General features: G+C 39.1%; 3 protein-coding genes across 3 annotated transcripts in view; 1 reads left to right on the top strand and 2 right to left on the bottom strand.

Annotated features, from left to right (window-relative positions):
* The window catches only part of LOC111601126, a 153,057-nt gene extending 134,071 nt beyond the window's left edge, over positions 1-18,986 (bottom strand). The window contains exon 1 of the mRNA XM_030225782.1: positions 18,195-18,986. The gene's annotated coding sequence lies outside the window, so the exon portion shown is untranslated. The remainder of the gene's footprint in view (positions 1-18,194) is intronic.
* Positions 2,672-3,367, bottom strand: LOC111601124 (eukaryotic translation initiation factor 5A-like). Its single transcript, XM_023317578.2, has one exon. It carries the CDS (start codon positions 3,256-3,258, stop codon positions 2,776-2,778), a length of 483 nt encoding a protein of 160 aa, XP_023173346.1. The 5' UTR covers positions 3,259-3,367; the 3' UTR covers positions 2,672-2,775.
* A 312-nt stretch (positions 18,987-19,298) lies between the features above and the next one.
* On the top strand, positions 19,299-20,626 carry LOC111601081 (BLOC-1-related complex subunit 6). The gene is made up of 3 exons (XM_023317507.1): positions 19,299-19,792; positions 19,859-20,282; positions 20,350-20,626. The coding sequence occupies exons 1-3, from the start codon at positions 19,417-19,419 to the stop codon at positions 20,393-20,395; spliced, it is 846 nt and encodes a 281-aa protein (XP_023173275.1). The 5' UTR covers positions 19,299-19,416; the 3' UTR covers positions 20,396-20,626.
* The last annotated feature ends 885 nt before the right edge of the window (positions 20,627-21,511 follow it).

Raw genomic sequence — 21,511 nt, 5'->3', positions numbered from 1 at the left:
TGATTTTAATGCAGCTGTCAAGACAAACGGAAAAGCAGCTTAAAGCGAGTTTGTCTGAGAAATGAAGAGCGTGCTCCCTCGATCTGCCTTTATACTATGTATCTAAGAGCTCTATCTGTATCTATATATCTTTTATCATAGTTAATCTCTTTAAGCCAGCACTTATTGCAACTATTTAAGCTACCGATTTACCTTTCTATCTTAGATCTCTATAATATATATCTCTTTATATAGCTACCTTCTCGGTTTGTCCCTCTCTATCTGTGTTCCAACTAATTAACCAATCTCTCTCTCTCTCTACCTCCCTCTTTGTATCTATGATCTCCTTTCCCAATCCATTTCTATTGCTCGCTCCCGATCTGTAATGCTTTAACCCTAAACACAGTTCCACTATTCAAGCAATCTCTCTCTGTCTGCTTCTTGCTCTCTATGTGAATATCTATATTATCTTAGGTAATATCTTTCTCTTCCTCTCCACGTCACTCTCTCGCTATTAAAGCAGTCTTCTTCTTTTCTCTCTCAATAACAACCTATTTAAGAACTCATAAGTTCCCACTATTCCTATCAATCTAAGACAAAGCTTATGTTAATATATATATTAGGTAAGAGAGGAAGCTGTGTTGCATAGCTTCCTCTCATGCTTAATATCTATCTTTGCCCTCTCCCTCTCCAGCTGTCTCACACTCTCTCTCAATCATGCTTCAAGCCCACACAAATTCCAACTATTTAAGCAATTGAACAAACATTTATCAATCAAGCTTAACAATTAGTTGGGTAAAGCAACAATCACCCTTCCTGCCGTCGAAGCATAGCTAAACGATAATGCCTTTATTTATTCATTGCTTAGCAATCCCAAAATGCCGCCTCTACCCCAAGCTACACATTTCTCACATATGCCAAAGTTGGAAAACATTTCTCAGACTCGACTCATAGAATCGATGCGGGTTTCACAGACGCCCCCGCCGCATGGGTTTCATGCCTTTTCGTTTGTTATTCATAATTTGATACTTTTTTATGTTTTTGTTTTATTTCTTTGGCAACTAATTGAATTTCAGTCCAAGTTCTTGGCGCCTTATGACATCATCAGCAAATTTTCAATTCATTCCCATGGCATAATTTTTTAGGGGAGCGGCTGCCGCTGCTGCTATGTAACGAAATCCTTTTGGGCAAATCTCAGACTCACAAGTCGTATTAAATTGTATTAACAACAAATTTATTGCATTTGTTAACAGACTTGACAACGTGCTCAATTGCTGAAGGGGGGCGGGGCGCACAAGTGAGGCTTATATTGACTGAAAAGCCACGCACTGCTGGAAAACCAGCTAACACACCCACACAGAGAAGGGTAAACGGTGACAGTTTGACAGAAATGTCAAATTGGCAGGCAAAACAGACAACAGCAACGAAATTTGAAAATTTGAATGAATGACTGTCGCAATGAATGAATCACAGACTGTGCGAGTGAGTGTGAGTGAGTATATTCACAATTGAACGCAGTCCTCGGGGTCTATGCAAATATTATGCATTTAGTCGGTTGCCAATGCAATTGGCAAACAAGGAAGCAATGCGGCAGCCACAGCAACTGCCTGTCAATTGAGCAAAATGAAGGAGACGACGCGACGTCGACGGCAGCAAAAGGTGGAGCAATGCGATGCTGCAGCAAACAGACGTCGCCGCCAGCAAGACGCCACAACAGTCAGCGCCAAAACTAGTAGGCGTAATGAGAGAGTGATGGACAAAGCTCATACCCTGTGAATAGATGGAGTAATACAGGCAGCAGCCTGCATTGTCTCTTGCATCTTTCTCTATACCTCTCCCAATATCCCCCACTTTTCTTATTCGTACAGGGTATAGCAAGCGGCAAATATTTCCACCAAAACGACAAGCCAACATTCGTCTAAACAAAATTAATGAAATTGCAAATGGAACTCGACATTTAACGAAATGAATGCTACAAATGGCGTATAATTGTTTGCTCAGGTGGTCAACAAACTAGGTAGACCAGGTAGACTTGGCCATTGAACTGTAGTTAGACAAGAGAATCCATCCATCTGTAATTAGCAACACTTGATGAGCCCCACACACGTGAGAAGCCCTCAAAAACAATGCTGTTGACCTCTTATAGAAGAAGGTTAGAAGATCTAAGCCCACAACGAATTGATAAACGTTGCATCGACGGGGCAACGACGATTGGGCGCGTCCACCTAATGAGATCTCATTAATTTGATAAAGACGATTAAATTATGCTTTGGCTTTTCATATGATAAATGAGCCAAGACTTCCATGCGGGCCTAAAATTTGTTGCTTTGAAGTTCACTTAAACGAATCACGTGATACCATGACAGAAAAAAGATCAATATATATATATATAAAATGAAGATCAGCATTCATTATTCTTGTCATTCATCATTTTAAGAGTGGTAAATGAAAGACCCTGCAAATATGATAATAGATGCTGATAAAAATCTAATTAGTATAACTCATTTTGACAATTTAAGAGACTTATTACAGTAGCTCTAGTAGGGAGTGCCCGACTAGGAAATACCTTGAGCTCTGTAAATCTGCTTCATATATTGTATAAACCCCTCTTTTTAAATCTATTATCAAACTATTTTTCCCATTGCTTCAATTTCAACATCTAGCATCTTCCTAAATATTATATATTGTATTCTTCATTCTTTGCTTTTTATTGCAATAGTGCTTTATAAATTCATACATATTTCTTAGCCTAAGTTCTGTTTTTTCCCTTTCTTCAACACATACTCCAAAGACTTCTTATTTGTCGAGTCCCGCATTGGCCTTGGTAGCAATGACACACTCCTCGCCACAGGCAGCCAATACGGTGCACAATAGATCTTTACCCTCTCCAAATTCTTGGCGTAGAAGGCCGCCTAAGTCTCCTTCGGGCACCTTGAGATCCTCACGGATCTCCCCATTATCGGACATTAGGGTAACAAATCCATCATCGCTGATATCGGTCAGCTGATAGTCTTCGCGCTTCACGTGCGGCACATCCATGTTGTGGGTCGAGGGGCAAATGTCCTCGTACTTCTTCTGTGTGAATATATCGATGCCGACCAGATGGACCTTGGCATGCCCATGCTTTCCAGTCTTCGAGGTGGACATATCCACGATTTTACACGGACGTCCCTTCAGCATGACGAATCCATTTTTACGCAATGCCGAACATTGCATGGGAAACGTCTTCGATGCACCCGAATCAACAGCATCAAATTGAATCTCATCATCATCGGCCATCGAAATGAATAAAAAAAAAAGAGTTCGATTTCTTTGTTTCTAGACTTTTACGAAAAATAAAATAGTTTAAAAGAATTCCGATTGTGAGCTCTACGTTGTTCAAACTGACCCAATGTTGGCAACTGAAACTCTGATAACAAAGTCAGCGTCGACTTCGATTGAAATCAATTTGAGTTTTCTCTTTCTCTTCACTTTTTCCGTTTCCAACTTGCAACAGTGGAAAAATTATTTATGACTCCCACTAGTTAGATTTGCATATACAATCGCATAGACAACTGCATTGCGAGAGCTCACAATTTATGCTTCCTCAAAATCCAAACTTGGCCAAAAGTCGTAAAACTGACGAAACGTCGCAATCTGAATACGATTATCATTCATTTATCATACGATAGTCAAACGCATATCCGGCATTTCTTCTTCTGCTTCTTCTTTCGCTGATCTGCACAACGAACGTGCGCATAATTAACACTTGTCGATCAAGTGGATTCAACTCAACTCGCAGTTCAAGTGGGAGTTTAACGACACGACTCTGGAATACCCTGACAATCTAGCGAAACTGTATCTCATTGGAAATGACTTCCGCTCATAATGGCTGAAAATACGTGGAAGTCAAACAAAATGCAAAAGAAATACTATAAAAACTGACAATACAAGGTATTCAGATATAAAATAAATAAATAAAGCTAATATAATACGTAGGATATGTCTTTCACCTACTTTCACGGAAAATAAGTGGAAATATTCAAACATACTAATCGACTAACAGACTAATCGACTAACTTAATTGAAGAATGTTAATCAAATATTTAAGAAGAGAAAATCTAGCTCAGCATTCGCCTCTGAAGACTTGAAAACATGCGCAAATATTTTACTTTGAGGCGGAAAGTTTGGGGCGTTAAGGTGTCAGCAGGGCGTGTACCACTGTCGTCTATGGTAATCAACGGCACTTCACGCACTTTCAGCGTCAACAACGCATTGCTCTGGGGCACAGACACATACACAGTCACACACACAGCAGCCGCCAAATGTGGGCCAATGGCGCTGACCAAGTTGGTCTTCCACTTTGGTAATTAAAGCCATGGAAATCAGTGCAAGGTGTGCAGAAGAAATTGTGACTGGTGAAAGAGGCAGATCAAAAGAAAGAGGGAGGTACGGAGAGATAGTGAGAGAGAGAGAAGGGGGCAGAGACAGTGAGTTCAACAGTTGGCGCCACTTGTTGCTTGTTTCTGGTTTGCCGCGCCTGCATTTCCTGGAATAAAAACGTTTCGAGCTGTTTGATCGCACTTACCCAACTAGGTGTGTCAAACATAAAGACCTCATGTGACCCCATTTAACTTCAAGTGCTCTTTGAAGCATGCTATTCATCATTTTATTATGATTTACATACCTGGAAGAAAATGCAGATAATTTCAAGTAAATATTAAGTTGAAAGAAAAGAAACTTAGACTGATTTAATGGGGTTCGGGGTATTGCCTAGTCGGGCACTCACTCACTAGAGCACTTCTACATGTTCATAACTTCTAATCCCTACTTGACCCAAATGTGCATCTGTAAATATCTGTTGCAGTCAGACTAATTTTGGCTTTGGGTTTCGATAAGCGTGGAACCCAACCCAAAAAGTCACTTAACCTCTATTTCTCGCTTATGTCAATTGCTTTTGCCCGGTTTCGCGGCATAAATCAAGCCAAAACGTAAACATAAATTGAGCTTAAGTATTCGCAAAAACTTATTAATGTGACAATTGACGAATTCGCTAAAAGTAAAGATCGTAGGTAAGACGTCGGTTGACTGTCGTGTCGACTTGTCGGCGGTTGACTTGGTCTAAGCCTTGCGGTTTGGTAGTTCCAATTTTGATGCTTGTGTTATTTGTGTATTCGAATTGATGGCTTAAATGTTAAATTGGTTTGGTTTGCTGCCTGGCAAATGCTTTGCACCGACATTAATTTACAGTTTGTCCATAGTTAAGAACATGAAAACTCATTAAAACATGCTGCAGATAAGCAAAAGCTAACTGCAGCAACGAGAAGAAACTGGCAATACGACGTGGCTATAAGTCAGTTGCCAGCAAGCCACAAAAACACACACGAAACGTGACACAGTCAACAATTTATTGACACTTTTAAGACACTTGGCCAATGCGTATACCCTGTGCACAAATCATTACCTTTAATGGGGTATAGCAGTTCGAGACAGTCGATTTGCAGAGTGATAAAATAGTTTAAGTAAAACCGTTTTGATATTGAGTTTACTCCGTTTTAGTTGGAAAGGAATTACATTCATGCCGTTTAGTTTCTTACAGTTATAAAGTAACTGGTTTAGTTTGACTATTGGACTATTAGTTATCTGAAGGGACTTTATTATACCTATTAAAGCATTGGAAAAGTTCTTTGGACTTCCTATTGAAGTTATTCATAACCTAATAGATTCATTATCTTTCTTCACACATTTTTAAAGTTACTCAGCTACATAAGCAGCGAGTGTAGATCAATCTGATCTGTGTTGGCTTACTATATTACAGATTTACTACTTAAAATTCACTTACTATCAACTATTCACTTCTCAACTATTTTCAGCTCTATGATTAGACTGTAGATCTATCAATCGATATTGAAGACTAACTCTATAAAAGCCATCATCAATACAATATTTATTTACTTAACTTGATATAGATAACACGCCAATAGATAGTTGTTGTCTAGATAACAAATTATTGACTTCAAATGCTTAGTATGTTACAGTTACACTGTGACAGATTATATAACTATCTTAACGATAAATGTTTTAATTCAATTCATTTAATTATGATTTATTGAGAATCATTTACACATATGCATACTCTATATAGTTCTTGTATACGATTTCTAATAGTTTAAATAAGTTGTTGTTGTTATGCTATTGGTGGCAGGGAGGCGACACGTTTTTAAGTCGGCTGATGGATTGATGTGGCTTCACGTGGCCTGCTCGAACACACAGAGGCACTTACACACACTCAGCTTCACACATATGTGCCGGCAAATGTTCTGCCAAGTGAGTCACCCACCAATGTTGTTTGTCACTAATCATTGCTGCACCCCCTTAACCACCACCAGCAACCTCTGAATCCCCTCCATCGACCAGCTCTACCAATACGCGCTCAATGGCCGAATGAGCACAAAATTGGAACCGCATGTAGCACGCAGAGAAACTGAAACCGACAGAAGACAGACGAACGAAAACAAACGATTACAAATTGAAAACTGATTGACTAGCAGATACCCTATACCCCTCTTAAGGTCTTCGGTAATGCGCAAACATTCTGCCTACAAAAACCACTCCATCAATGTGGTTACAGGGTATACGTAAGCAGCGCCCAATGCTGCTGCTGCAAAACATAAGTGGAAGTGCCAACTGCATAAACTCAGACTGTCAGAAGCTACGTCCCTGAAATAATATCGATTTCGCTGCTTGGACTTTGCTGCCTTTGCCTGCTGTTGGCTCTTCAGCTGCCTTTTGCTGCTCCCTCTTTATCTTCTTCGTTTTTTTGCTGCTGCTTCTTCTGTTTGTGCGCTGGTTCCGATTGCCGCATTTGCCACTAAGAAGGCATTCACCTCATTTCCTGGACACGCGGCGCATCAGGCGTTGAAGTGGACAAGCAACAGCAGCTGCAGCTGCCCCATTCCCATTCCTTGGCCCCACCCAAGATAGCCAAAGGCGTTGCCACAGAGACAGAGAGGGATAGAGGGCAGACTGTTGCAGCCACAGATCATTACATAATCAAGCGTCATTGTATTGGAGCTGCAATGCCTATCTTAATATCGATCTGACTGATGACTGATGACTGTTGCTGATGCTAGGATGGGTTTTACTTTCCTTCTCAGCTTACCAGCGCGAATCTTTTCAATCGATCTGCCAATCTCATTACATACAATTCAACACAAATGAAAGTTCCTTAATGGCATCTCAAAAGGAATCAATAATAATTGATCCCAGTAAGGAATTTCAAGGCTATTATGGTTAATCGATGTCTTAAATGAGGAAAAGTAAGTAAATTCATAGAAATTGAAGTGAAATTTGTTTAGGAAATATAAAGAATATTCCTTAGAAACGCTTAAAACGAATAGAGATCATTAAAGAACAATATTTAAATTGTTTTGTTGTTGTAAGATATTCAGTTCTAGTTTCAGTTTAGATCAGGGTCGATGACAAGTCGACGCTAAGTTCTAGCTTACTGTACTCAATAAAAGAAGTTCATCTGACAATCTCAGATATTATTAATTGCTGCTTTCTTGCACAGCATCCATTTAGCTGACTGATCCACTCAACTCGATAATGATCGGGTTTATGAACAACAAAGTTATGCCAAATCTACGATCTATGCCAGTTAGCGAACCAGCTTTTACTTGTTCAAACATGCCTTTCTCAGGCTCAACCACAGAGCGATTATATTCTTTGATATCTTTCTAATCAACTAGTCTGGCAGCAGCCTGAAGGCTTTCAAATGCCATTCAACTTATGTCTTGCGATCGCGTCTAGCAGGATAATCATTATCAGTTAGCACATAATAACTGCAAACTCTGCTCAACTTGAAGAGTCATCCCCGAGGCACGCCGGTGATTAGCGGCATCATAAATTGTTCACTTTATCTGTGCAGCCAGATCGCACGTTGAGTCGACGACGACAACAACAGCAAAACAACTGAAGAAAAGAAAAACAAAAAACTAACAAAAAGAAAAACGAATGTTGCGTAACGGTTCTTAAGCCACCCAGATGAAAAGTTTTCGCAGTTTTCCACCTCTCGAGCTCAGACCATAAATGGCCAACGCTAATTGCTTTGTCCGTCCATGCTCATGGAGCTGTTACTGTAGTTTTCTTTACCACAGTGCACACATATATACAGATATACATTATTGTTTGACCAAATTGTACTGCCTTTGGCTGTTGGCCCCAAATGCAAAATGCAAAGTGCAAATAAATCCAAGTCGAAGAGCAACTCGCAATATGCGATAATTCCAGTATTTGTCTTTTGGCTCCAGGCGCTGGGGATGGCCAATGGTCGATTTATCGATTGTTCGATTACACGATTGAAACTGGGGCTGGCCCTGCACCGCCTGCAGCATATAAATACATATTTTTGTTTTATTTTTTGGAAAGTGCGATTGCATAAGTAGGACAACAGGCGTTGCCGCGACTCCTGCTGATTGCAACCTGCCTTCTTATTTAGGTTACACTTTCTCAGAGGCCTGAAACAATAATTTATGTAAAGAACTTTTGATTTTAGACAAGCGAAGCAATTTGTGACCCATTTTAAGATGTATCGCCTCAGTCGCCTCGTCTGATCGCTTCCCACGACGAGTGGGCGGTCGCTTGCCCCTTAAATGTTCAATTTAAATGTCAGAAAATGTCACACTGATCGAACTTCGCGGCTGCTTTGTGTGTGTCGCCCCAAGTTCCCTTCCACCCCCTGGGCACAAACTCCAGTTGATTTAGTGCTGGCCAAGAAAATGTTGAACAAATGTGTCTCAGTTTTATTCGCTGAGCTGCTAAAGGCAACACGTAAAAAAATGCAATTAAATTCTTTAGAATCGAGCAACGATTTTTCTGGGTGTGGCTTTCGCTGAGCAGTGGAGGAATTGAGACATTAAAGTCTTTTGTAAATTGAATTTTCTCAAAATAAACTGTGTAATTGCAGCTCGAGTTGCTGTGTGAAGATTAAAGAGGTCAGAAAGCAAAAGGTTTCACGGGTCAGTAGATTTTAAAGCTTAAATTGAGTAATAGATGGGCAATAGATCAATTACTGAAAGCAGTTTGAAGCTAGAAATCGTTTTGTGAACTAATCATAACTTTGGCAAATCGATTAAAATCGATTGCTTAAGGAGGGAAAAAGGCCTGGTAGATCCCAAGTTCTTGATCACGATCTAGAGTTTTGTTGACTCTCCTTGGTTGGTAATCAGATCAAGTTTGTTGAAAATAATCTATAGAACTAATATTTGAACGCCATCGAAAAATTATAGAACTTTAGTTGTTAAGTTGTTATATAATTTTGGTTGTTTTTTATATTTAAAATTTTTACAGTTGTAAATATAAAGTTGACAATATCTTTTCTATATTTGCAAATCTTTATATAACCCCAAAGACTTTCTTAGATATTTTGTGAGATTGTCGTCCCTGATACCATTTTCTTTTTGACTTTTCCGCTACTTTGCTTTCCATGTGTCGAGGCCTGCAACGTACAGCTCCTTACTAGTCTAATCATACCCATAGCTCCTGCTCTGTTAGCCTGCTGCGCACCATTTCGCATAAGTTGTAAACATGATTGAATGCCTCATTTGGACGATTTATGTGCTGTGAATGTGGCTGCTTTTTGCATTTTGCTTCTTTTTTTTTTGTTATGCTGGTCAAAACTGTTAAAAGGATAATCGCCAGCATGAAAAATGAATGTTGAACCCTCGCAGCGCAATCTGCACCTGAAGCGCCCGCCAACCTCTTCCTTGCCACCGCGATTCCCACGTTCCATCGAGCTTGAGCGCGTGCAATTTGTGGCATGCAGCAAACTTTCACATGGAGCGGACAGGCAAATTAACAGCAACAACAACAATATAAAGAGCCGTAAATGCCCCACAAACACCCACTAACTAACTCCATATGCATATAGGCATTACATACATCTATATATGTATATATGGCCTCCAAATGAAAGTGAAGTGAAGTGAAGAATTGATGGACACGCTTTTGCCCAGCTCCAATGCTAGCTGCAGTAGGCGTGGTACATTCACATGACAAACCAGGCAAACAAATGCGCAGCGCCTTTTAATTTATGGTCGCAGCTGCTGCAATCGATGATTACAATGCTTAGATAACCATCGGAGCGTATCCAGCCCAGTTGGCAAGCAGTGTAGGGTATTTGGCTGTCTGCTTGCCTGCCGGACAGACGGGAGGGAGCCTTAGCTAACCAGGATCGTCGCCTGATCGTCTGATTTGCTTAATTGCATAAATTTTTATTTGCTCGAGTCGATGGTGCATGAGATATGCAAATGACGCCCGATATCCAATATATATGCCCACGGGCAGCTGCTGCCGAAACTAAGCTAAAAAAAACTAAGCCGAAATAGCGAAAAGTCGCGCATTAAATCACACACACAGAAATTGTAGCAACAGCGACTCCTAGACCCGACCAAGAGCCCAGACGTCGTCGACGTCGTCGTCGTCGTCGACTTTCGCTGCCTTTGAAATGCAAAAAAAACGAAGAAAAAACTAAAAGTTTACCACAATGTAGGTGTATGAACCCGATATGCTTTAAGCAACAAATCGAATACCCTGTAAAACATAATATCAAATAAAATATAATACTTATGTACAGAATTTGATTAAAAATTTAGACATATATTGCTGAATGCGAATACTTTACTCTCTATCTTATCACTTTTCATTATTCACTCATATTCCACCAGTGAATGTGGATTCAGTTATATTAAATGTAGATTTTAATAAATATATTTATGCTCTCTCTTATCTCTTCTCATACTGCTTCTCAACTTTATCTTCTATTTTGATTCTCTTACGCTTAATGCACGCAAATAAGCAACAAAAAAAAAGAAAATATTCTATAGAGAATGCAATATAATAAGATGGGAGCGTAAGAGAGGAAGATAGATAAATGCAGAGAGAGAAAAATATATAGGGAAACAGTCTATATCTGTAGAAAGATACAGAAAATGAAAGAAAAAAGATAAAGATGGAGACAGAGAAGGAGAGACATAGACTCTATAGAATGGATTCGTAGCACGAATTCTTATTAAAACCTGGCCCTTGTCAGCTGTGTAATTATTTTTCTGGCAACATTAACTTTTGCTACATGATCATAAAATTAAATGAATTAGTTTAAAATGACTGCAAATGTTTGGGGTCAGAAGAGTCAAAGAAGACTTTAGTATTTTGTGTATTACAGGGTATAGTCATACCCTTTAGATATGCAAGAAACTGAAATTTAAGCCTTGTCCCATAGAAATTCTTCCTCTTTTTGTTTCGTGTGAATAACAAAAGCAATCAGGGTCGCAGCTTTTCTTTTGTTCGCCAAAATTTGACAGTCAGCTTCAGTTGCATCCTGCAAAACAAAAAACCAAAACAAACAAAAAGCATTTCTAGTGCATGGGAAAGGGGAAAAATGCAAGTTGGACACGGGTCAATGACAATATTAAGATTCGTCTCTGGTTTGTGTCGCTGTTGAGGCCTCTGAAAGGTCATTTGCTTGGGCTTTTCCTTTTGTTTATGGTCAAGTTTTCGCCAGGATTTTATTTAAGTGCAACTTATGCAAGCTTGGAAAGTGTTTTTCAGTTTTTAAATTGAAAAGTCAAGAAACCGAAATTTAACTGCTTCATATCAATTGCTGATAGACGAATCTCTAATGCATTATGTAATTTTCATTTACAAAAACTCATTTAAATTCATAATCTTTGACCTTTTCGTGGTTTTGACTTATCGCTTATTCATTTGAGGGCCTTTCCAACACTCTCTCGTAATTCAGTTGATTCATAGCTAAGAATTTCCACTCTTACTTCATAACAATCTACAACTCATTGCCAGCCACGCCCTCCGCTGCTCAACCAAATTCCCAATTCATTTGCCGTTATGCACTTCAGCTCAAGGAATGCACAGTAAATCATAAAAATAAGAAAATAACTTGACTTGGCCCCTATAAAAAGTCGCAGGCAGTTCTTGAACTATTTTTAAACAAGAACAAGAACAAAAAATTTTATACAGTATCAAAAAAGAGAGAGAAAAATGCGAGTTGGGTGGAGTTGCAGCCACCGACCTTATCGCTGTAGTTCAGAGAGCGCAATTAAAACAAACGCGCGGATAAAGATGAGGCTAAAGCAACGCAATGATGACGATGATTATGTGGCAGGCAGGCCACTAGAAGAACGATTCTAGATTTCTAGAGCTCCCCTCCTATAAATTGAGCAACTGCCCCAACTATAGCTCTATATATATATAAATATATATTTATATGGATGTGATGGAAGGGCTTTTGGTTTATTTTTAGCACACGCTGCATTTTCGCTTTGAAATGTATCTACAAGATACGAATGCAGCAGCAGCCACAGTCGCTAGCCCAGGCCCAGGCGCAGGCAATGTTGACAGCGTGCCTAATTCAAGTAAAACGAAGACACACACACATCTAGACATTCTCTAGCTACATAAAAATAGTTGCACATTCTAAAGATAAAAAAATGGGAATGCAAGTGTCGCCATGGGCTTGGCTCTATTCCAGCCGTTCATCAGCTACAAATGTATCTTTGAGATACAAATATATCGCTCAGATACATGTTGCAGCCAAATACCATTTGACGCCTAATTCCACAGATTCCTTGCCTTTCCGAAAATTTTCGTTTCTGTTTGCACTTTGCAACACTAATTGCTAGTATTTTTAGTCAACATTTAATAAGCATCTATATTTTGGCCATAAGCAACATGCTTAAAAAAAGAAAACAGCAAACGCGTGTCCCAAATAGTTTTCCTTAGCTGCAGTTGACAATGGCTGTACTTGGGGATTATTTAAATGCCTGACCCCAATGCCAGTGTTGGGCAACTGGGCAGAGTGCAAGCGTGTGCGTGTGGAAAAGCATAGAATTAGACACAGGTGTTTCTTTTAATAATTGTATACAATATAAAAACTAATTGAGTATGTCCATAAAAACTCTTTCATTTTATTAAAATTTTCACTATTCCAAAATATAAATCCTACATCTAAACAAGATTATCAAATTAATATTTTAATTCAAAAAAAGCCACAGGTCACAGCTTAGTTCAAATTAGTCAATCCATTAGGCCCGATTCCGCTAATGAACATTATATCATATGCAAAAAATACAAAATAAAAGTTCTAAAGCTGCTTAGTAAAAAAGGTAAAACAAAAGGTAAACAATTTAATCGGCTGCTGTCGCAGCGCTGAAAGAATGCGTTGCCAACTTTTGTTGTGAATTATGCGAAACTATTTTTGTACAACAAAAAGCAAAGCAAATGAAGAGTGAGAAAGAGAAGGAGCAACAGATTGTTAACCGGTTTGAAATTAATTTGATTTTTATATATATACATATATACATGTATCTACACTATATACACACATTTTCAAGGTTGATTTCGTATGCACAAAAGGCAAACAACGAATGTTGTCAGCAGCATTATAAATAGGGTCGGAGTCTGTCTCTTTGTCTCTTTTTCTCTCTCTCTCTTTGTCTGTCTGCTGTCGACTTTTGCTTTAAGATGCGCATTAGGAAGCGCTCAGTTAATTAATTCCAGCTGCCGATTGACTTTGGCACAGCCGGCATACATTTATTATCAGCGCTAAAGATCGTTTAGCAGCTCCGCAACATTTGACACAATTTGTAGGCGTGTGCCGAAGCACTGGGTGACGCCCACCTTTAACTACTTCCCCGCACTGCGCAACTGCAACACGCGAGCGGAGAAACTTTAAAGTCACAAGTGCAACAGCTGAAAAATGTGAATTTATGAATAAGGCAATAGTTGAATACCCTCGAGAATTCATTTTGGTAATGAAATTATAGTTGATCTTGCCTGCATTATAACTCAAATTGTTTGATTTTCATTTATATTCCACTTGAATAGGTGAATTTGATCATAACTTATCAAGCTTTATACGAAACTTCAATGTTTATTTCAAGATATGTATTTACACAAGTGTTTCATTCATTTTTTGCCAGTCTGGCCAAAACGAAACGGCCATGGAGTGATTTATTCAGGTTAAGAATTCAAATTCATTAATTCATTTTTTAATGCACAGTGCAATGAAATGCCAGAAAAGTGTTTTAAGATCATTAAATATAAAAATTAAAATCTATTTTAGATAAGTTTCGTGTGAAAGTGGCCTCAACAAATTCCAGACAAATCCATTCAGTAATAAAAGCGCAACTAACTGAACTGCCTCAGATATGCAACACGACTCATTCACAAGTGTATAACAACAACAACAACAACAAGCGGCTGCCATGCGTGCATACAAAGTTAAGAAAATAAGAAGAAAAACTGAAAACCGAAAGAAAAAAGCGATACGGAAATGCAGATAAAACCTTTGCAAAATTAATGAGCTGAAAACAATGCGGACATTGTTAAGAAACAGACAGAGGAAGGATGAGGGCGAGGAGGGGTAGGCTCGCAGAGTTCAATATTTTGACACAAAATGCCAAGGAGCAGCAGCAGCAACAACAACAAACATTACAGGAAAAATCCCTCAACTCAAATACGAAAATTATCGAAAATGAGTTGAAAAAAAGTAAAAGTTTTTGGTAAATGAAGTTAATAATAATAATGATTATTAATGATGCCGATGATGATGATTTACTATAATAATCATATCGCAGACATCAATCAAATGGCAAAAAAAAAAAACGAAACGCACATTAAAAGCAATCAAAACAAAACGGAAAATGTGTGAAAACTACGAGAGAAAGAGAAAGAGAAATAGAGAGAGAGACAGAGCAAGCACTGAAAACTAGGTAACAAAGGTGGGTCAAATATTGCGCCATAAAAAATACAACAACAACAACAATGGTGGGCAATGCAGACTCTAAACGGTTCGCTTTTCATTTTACACCTTCAACGAAAAACTATTTCCCTCCTCCCTGCCCCCTGCCCCCCCCCCCCCTGGCATCACCCTGTAAACAACTCAAAAAGGAGGTCAACTATATTGGCACACAGATTTGGGGAGCACAATTTAGGTGCAAGTTATAGTTGTTGTTGTATTAGTTGCTGTAGCTGTCGACGGGTGCTGCCAACTCGTCGATAATTGCAAAATTCTTAAGTGCTTCCCATTTGGCAAACGAGCCGCTGCCAGACAGCTCCAAATACCATCAGAAACTGCTTCGTTTGAAGTAGCTCAAATTGAACTGTAAACAAAAAGTATTTTCAAATCCGAATGCAAACAGATGGAAGGGCGAAGGCAAGATATGTAAATAAGTTGAAGATTTAGGATGGAACTTGATTATACATAGTGTTTATACCAGATTATATATATTTAGCACAGTAAATGTTGCGGAATTGATTGCTGGATTTATACAGTTAATGGAATGACTGGATCATCACAATTTCTAAAGAAAAAACATTCCTAAAGCTGAGTCATGCATCGCTGCCAGCGGCAGCCAAGCAAATAGAAGGAACATATATGAATCGAAGGAGTTTACATATATATATCAAAGTTGAAGAAAGATAAAAAATAAACAGAAGTAATAAATGAAGAAAAGAATGTATGAATCAGAGTATTCATATAAAAAAAAATAAGATCAAGGTGGGATATGAACGAAAGAGGTAGACAACAGAAGAGATTGATATTTATATATATATCTATATCGATCAATATCGAGCAATATCTATATGCATACCTGCAATACTTAACATATCCCCATTTGATATCTTTTCACCACTCTCACATCCCACATTTATTATGCTTTCTTAGCAAATCAAATTCCAAAAGATCATCTCTATTCTTAGCCTACTTTATCGAGTGTTTTCTAATGATTAAATCACTCAATCATTCCTCTCTTTTTATAAGAAATTCTCTGCCGTCATCTATCCGCTTTGGAAACAGATGAAACAACTTATTTTGCGTTCATTCAAAAAGTTTCTCAGGCCATTTCACTTGCAATTAGCAGTTGGCCCAAAACATTGCCACTTCCTGTTACAAGAAACCCGTTTAAAAAGATTTCAATTGATGTTCGGCGCCTCAGTTATGAATCTATGAATGAGCTTCGAGTGTGGTTGGCTTTCACAGGTGTCTCCCACGCACAGAAACAAAAAATAGCGATTAAGGCTCGTTAATTTCTTGACTACTTTGTATAATAGGTTTTGGCCTAAGGCCCGTACCGGCTAATGAGCCATTAACACGCTTATCGGTCCCAGCCAGATTAAAGGCGGAGGCAAATGAAAATTTGAACTCCAAAAGGCGTCGCACATGAGCGAGAATTTTGGGTATTTTTGTTTTTTTTTTTTTGTTTTGGGGTCAGGCGCGAAAAATAACTAAATATGAATTTCCTCAATTAGATTTTCCAGACACGATCCAAACGTTTGGGCCATGGCATATAACGAAATGCAAATCGCATTAAGACGCGTTATTAATCTGCACTGCAAGGCATCGCCTATAGCTCTATCCCTCTCTGTCTCTCTCTCACTCTCTTATACAGTTTAGCTTTTGCAGAGTTGAAATCGCCTTAAACGCTAAGCGAATCTCTTGTCTGCTGGGTCACCAGGTCAGAAGCGAGTCCCAAGCCAAAAACAGCTTTAACAACAAAAGCAACAAAAGAAGTTGTTGCGACTTGTGTGTGGAGATCAATGGAAATCCATAGGTACCAAAAGGGCATTCTTTTGGAAAGTGACTATACTGGAACTGGAACTGTATTGGCTTCTGCCAGTTCTCATGCTTCCAAAGCCAGTAGAAGAACGCAACACTTATGCTCAAGAGCCGCCCTCTGGCGGCCATCTCGGCATTTAATATGCGAAAAAGAACATAAATAAACAAACGCCGCTGGAAGAGTAAACACTTATAACAGTATTATTATTTTCTGTTTTTGTTTATTGTGGAACTCAGCAGGATCATTTCGTAAAGTGAAGTGTTTGTATCTCTCTCTATCTCGCTCTATGTGTGAAGTGATGTGGGTGAAAGCAAAGTGAATGGAGAAATATGTATGATAGGATTACAATTAACAGCCTAATTATAACAGATGCATAGCTCAGCTGTCAAAACAGTCCATTAGAGGATAACAAACTGGCAAGAATTCAAACTCCAGTGTGAATATGCCATATGCCTTTGACTCACTGCGTTCATATCGACTGACAAATTTTAGTTATTAACCGCTATTTTTACAATGGGAGAGTTACAGATTTAGCTGTCAATACAGTCTACAGACTTGAATCGCATGCCCTTGACAATTTGCCGCATTCGTGTCGTTTGATAAATCTATACTGTTAACCGTTACTTAAACTACTTCTACTTTCTATTGAATTTAAAGTGTTGTTGCGCATTTTCATGAATATTTTATTACATCAACTTGAACATCAATCGCTGCAATTGGTTTTGTGGCCCCCGCACAGTGCTTGCTATCAGTCCATAGACAGAAACGGCAGATAAATAAAGGTGCCCACGCATAAAAACAAATGCAACAACAGCAATGACAGCGACAGCAAATATGCCGCCTGCTGTCACTGCACAGTTATGCACAAATATACGCACACACAGACAGCAGCAGCCGCACTTTAAAGTTAAAGTGTGTGTGAGTGAGAGAGAGCAAGCAAATAAATATTATCGCAGTCGGCGGTCGGTCGGGCGAATTCAAAGTTATTACGAAATCGCAATCGAACATAACGGTAGATAGCAAAAGCAGCAGTAATTCACACACACATACCCAATAAAAGAGAGGTAAGGCGAAATGAAATTAAAATATAAATGAAGCGAAAAAACTGACGAGCAAACAAAAAGCGAAACTTTTGATTGATAAAGTAACTAAATATATATATTTATATAGTTTAATAGAAATAAGAATTTCACTTAGTTTATAATCCATAAGCTGAACGAAGTTTTGCCTCCATTTACGATTACGATTCACTGCAAGCGCAGCAGAAGCAGCAGCTGCGGCTGCGGCTGCTCCAGCGAATGGGAGACAATGGCGTAAAGCACATAACAAGCGAATAAGCGTAACTGGCAAACCAGCCAGAACAAAAGTTGACTGCAGCAGCAGCAAAATAGAAAAGAAAAGCCAAAGAACCAAATGCCAGAGAAACAGAGTAGCAGGCAAAACTCTCACACACACACCACCACACGCATGCACAAGTTAGGTTTTTTTGCTGCTGCAGTAAATCGGCTACTCGCTCTCTTCCAGTGAGCGCATGGAACGTAAATTAATTTAATGTGCTCTCGTAAAATTCTTCAGTTTTTTTGTTAGCAAGTTACTTACCTTCTTGGTTGTTGCTGTTTAGCCAGCTTCGCTGAGTTTTCTGAATGATTTATTTTACAAACACACACTCACTATAAATACACTACACGAGATTTTTTCAATGCGGCAACGCATGCGCAACTTGCAAATTCCAATTGGAATTTGAACCCCACAGCACATGTAAAGCGCAAATTCAAACGCAAAAGCAAACACAAAACGCAGATTTGCTTCTTCTTTTCTTTTACTCGTACATACACAGGGCGAATTTGTCGCCCTCACACACACACAATTGCACGCACTGCATTCGCCGTCGGGGTTTTTTCTTCTTCCTGCATATAAGTGTGCGTGAGTGTGTTTGTATGTGTTTCGATACCTGCTAGTTGCTTGTTGTATACTTTAATTTTAGCACATTTAGCTGCTTTTTGTGCTCGCAATTTACACACAGACATTCAAATATATTATTTCATCTGTTTTACGCGTTTAGCGTTTGCGGCACTTTGATTTCCGTGCACATGCACTTTGTCGGACACTAACCCACACGCACATAAAATGACTCCAACACTCATACAATAGTGCACATGTATGGAAACAGCTTTGTATTTTACCGCTGTTTCACGGCAAACTATATTCAAGTAATAAAAATTAAACGCAACCAGTGGCTTGCATAAATTGATCAATCTGCGACGCACTATTACAAAAAACATTTAATACTTTTTCTTTTACTATGCACACGCGTCGGCGGCCATTTGTTTGAAATGAAACAAGACAGCGACGCGAAATATCGTCCGCGACGCGTCCAATCCGCTCGAAGTTGTTTTTGTTTATGCTACTAATTAGGGATGTTAATATCGCATATACGAATGTGCGTCAACTTAAACGATACTATCGATTGTAGTACGCGATACACAACAGATGATAGCTGCGAAAATAGCAACAACTTAAATATAAATAGACAACATGAACATATTGTAAAAGTTTAAAATTATTAATATTATTATTATAGCGAGAATAATTTATATAGTAATAAAGAGTTATGTTATAAAATGTTAAGCTCTAACATTTAAATTTTACCGACACTTTGCACAACGATAGTCACTGAACTATAATTGTGTGATCTGCCTAACGATAGTCGATAGTTTTGTGCAATCGTTACACTGAACTGTAACAAACAGAATAAAAACAAAGAATAAGCTTTGCGGATTTTTGATAATTGTTTATATAGTGTAATAGCACAATTGTTGCGATGTCACGTCGCAGCCAAGACATACCGATACGCCCACGCTACGGTTACAGCGAAGAGGCTGACGGCGAGGATGCCACCACCAGCCACAAGCAGCGAAATAATGCCTGCACACCTGCTTCCTACTCCGAGATACCTTTTCTGGCCCAATACGCAGGTGCTGTGCCTGATTATGTGCTTCAGGATCTAACACCTACAGCTGGCAAGGTGCCACCAGCAGGGAACGATAGCTACACGAACTTGGATTCAGGCGAGGATGAGAACGAGGAAGAGGAGGAGGACGAGGACGAGGATCCCAGCAATAGCAACTCGAAGGATTCGAAAGACAGCTCCAACGAGCTGAGCAAGCACAGCAGTCGTCCACAGGCGACTCAGTCCAGTGAGTGCATACCAGCTAGGATTGATTCATTTCCCAAATCCCCGTTCATCTCTTCGTCTCTTGCAGGCTTTCCCTATGAGCTCGAAGGCGCATTGGCTTCCAGCTCGGGGGCCATGCATCATTTTGTTGCCCACAATCTGGAGTCAAAGCTGCGCGCTGCCACGGAACATAGCAACAACTTAGACTCGGCACCCATCTCCAGATTTCTGCAATCGCGGAATGTGCCTGAAGTCGATGGCAACGTCCTCAGTGATATCGAGCTGGAGGCGCAATATCTAGCGTCATCTGTGGATAATCTAATCGAAAACTTGGGCAATCTATTGCACTCTATTAGCAGCATCACTGCCGACAATGTCGAGGTACACAAAAATGCAGTAAAGAAGCTTACAGATGCCCTGGATGCGAATATCAAGTGTCAATATCAGCTCTTAGCTAAGACGGAGGAAATAACCAAGTCGATGCGACCCACCGAGCAGCTCAGTGTGCGCATGTGAGTGCTGACCTACTGCCCAGATATCTGCCATATAATATATATATTTCTATATTCATATTTGCAGTCGCGAGATCAAGCGACTCGTAGATATGCTGGACAATTCAATGTAGGAGGAAGTCAGCGGCGGGATTGGAGGTGTGGAGCTCGCTGCTGCATTTGAGCAGGAATTGAATACGCCCTGTGCTTTTCTTTAAGCCTTAGCATTCCAATTTGTTACTATGCTAGTCATTTTATTATATTCAATTAGTTTAAATCAAAAACATTAGTATTAAAGACTATCAAATTTTAAAACGAGCGCCAATTTGAGAAATCGATAATAAATCGATAAGGACAGGATTTTTTATTGTCCATGCCAGACAATTAGCCGCAGTATTAAAGCAAAAATATGAAAAAAAACCAAAATTCAATTAAGTATAAATCAATGTTTTCCCCCTTATTTAGTGGAAACTCGTATGTTAAAACTAATCCTATTGATTAAAATTACAATTTCAAATCAGCTATTCAATGAAATATACCTAACAGTGTGACCAGCTGACTCTACAGGTCATTTAGATAGTATTCAGCATATTTTTGTATTTTTTCTTCAATTTTTAGCACGTTTCCGATTGATATTTTTCATATACTAATTCACAGCCACTCTGAGTCACCCAGTCTACTAAAACTCTCTGAGCAACGCGTACACTAAGTAGCTCGGTCTGCGGGCTCTCGTGGAAAAGTGTGGAATAAAAAATAAAAATAAAATAGAAATAAAGTTTTCATTGTGTTTCTCATGCGTGCGTGTGTGTGAAAAAGAGCGAGCGAGCAAGAGAAAACATGGCGAGTGTTTTAATAACGCAAATTCGATTGCACTTTCTATAATTCCCAAAAAAGTATATATTTCTGTTAGTAATGCGGCCCAAGTGTTTGCGCGCAGTGTGAATGCTTGTTTTTTTCTCACAATATTTCCTTCCTTTTCTTCGCGCCCATCAACAACAAAAAAATTAATGAAAAGTAAGCACAAATCCGCTTGTATATTAAATAAGTGTGAGTCCGTATGTGTGTGTGTGTGTGAGCTTGAGTGACTTTTTGCTGTGGCAGAGAGAAACTCAAAATGAATTGAAAACGATGAACTCAAAGTAGCGCACGTAGCGTACGTGTGCATATGTATGCATGTATATTAATGTGTGAGTGTGAGCGAGCGAGAGAGCGTGTTTTAACACGTTTTCAATTGCATTTTTATTGTTTTT

Source organism: Drosophila hydei, unplaced genomic scaffold (assembly GCF_003285905.1).
Source record: "Drosophila hydei strain 15085-1641.00,03,60 unplaced genomic scaffold, DhydRS2 tig00008140-arrow-arrow-pilon, whole genome shotgun sequence".
In the NCBI taxonomy this organism is placed as follows: Eukaryota; Metazoa; Arthropoda; class Insecta; order Diptera; family Drosophilidae; genus Drosophila; species Drosophila hydei.
This window is presented reverse-complemented; position numbering and strand designations above follow the sequence as displayed.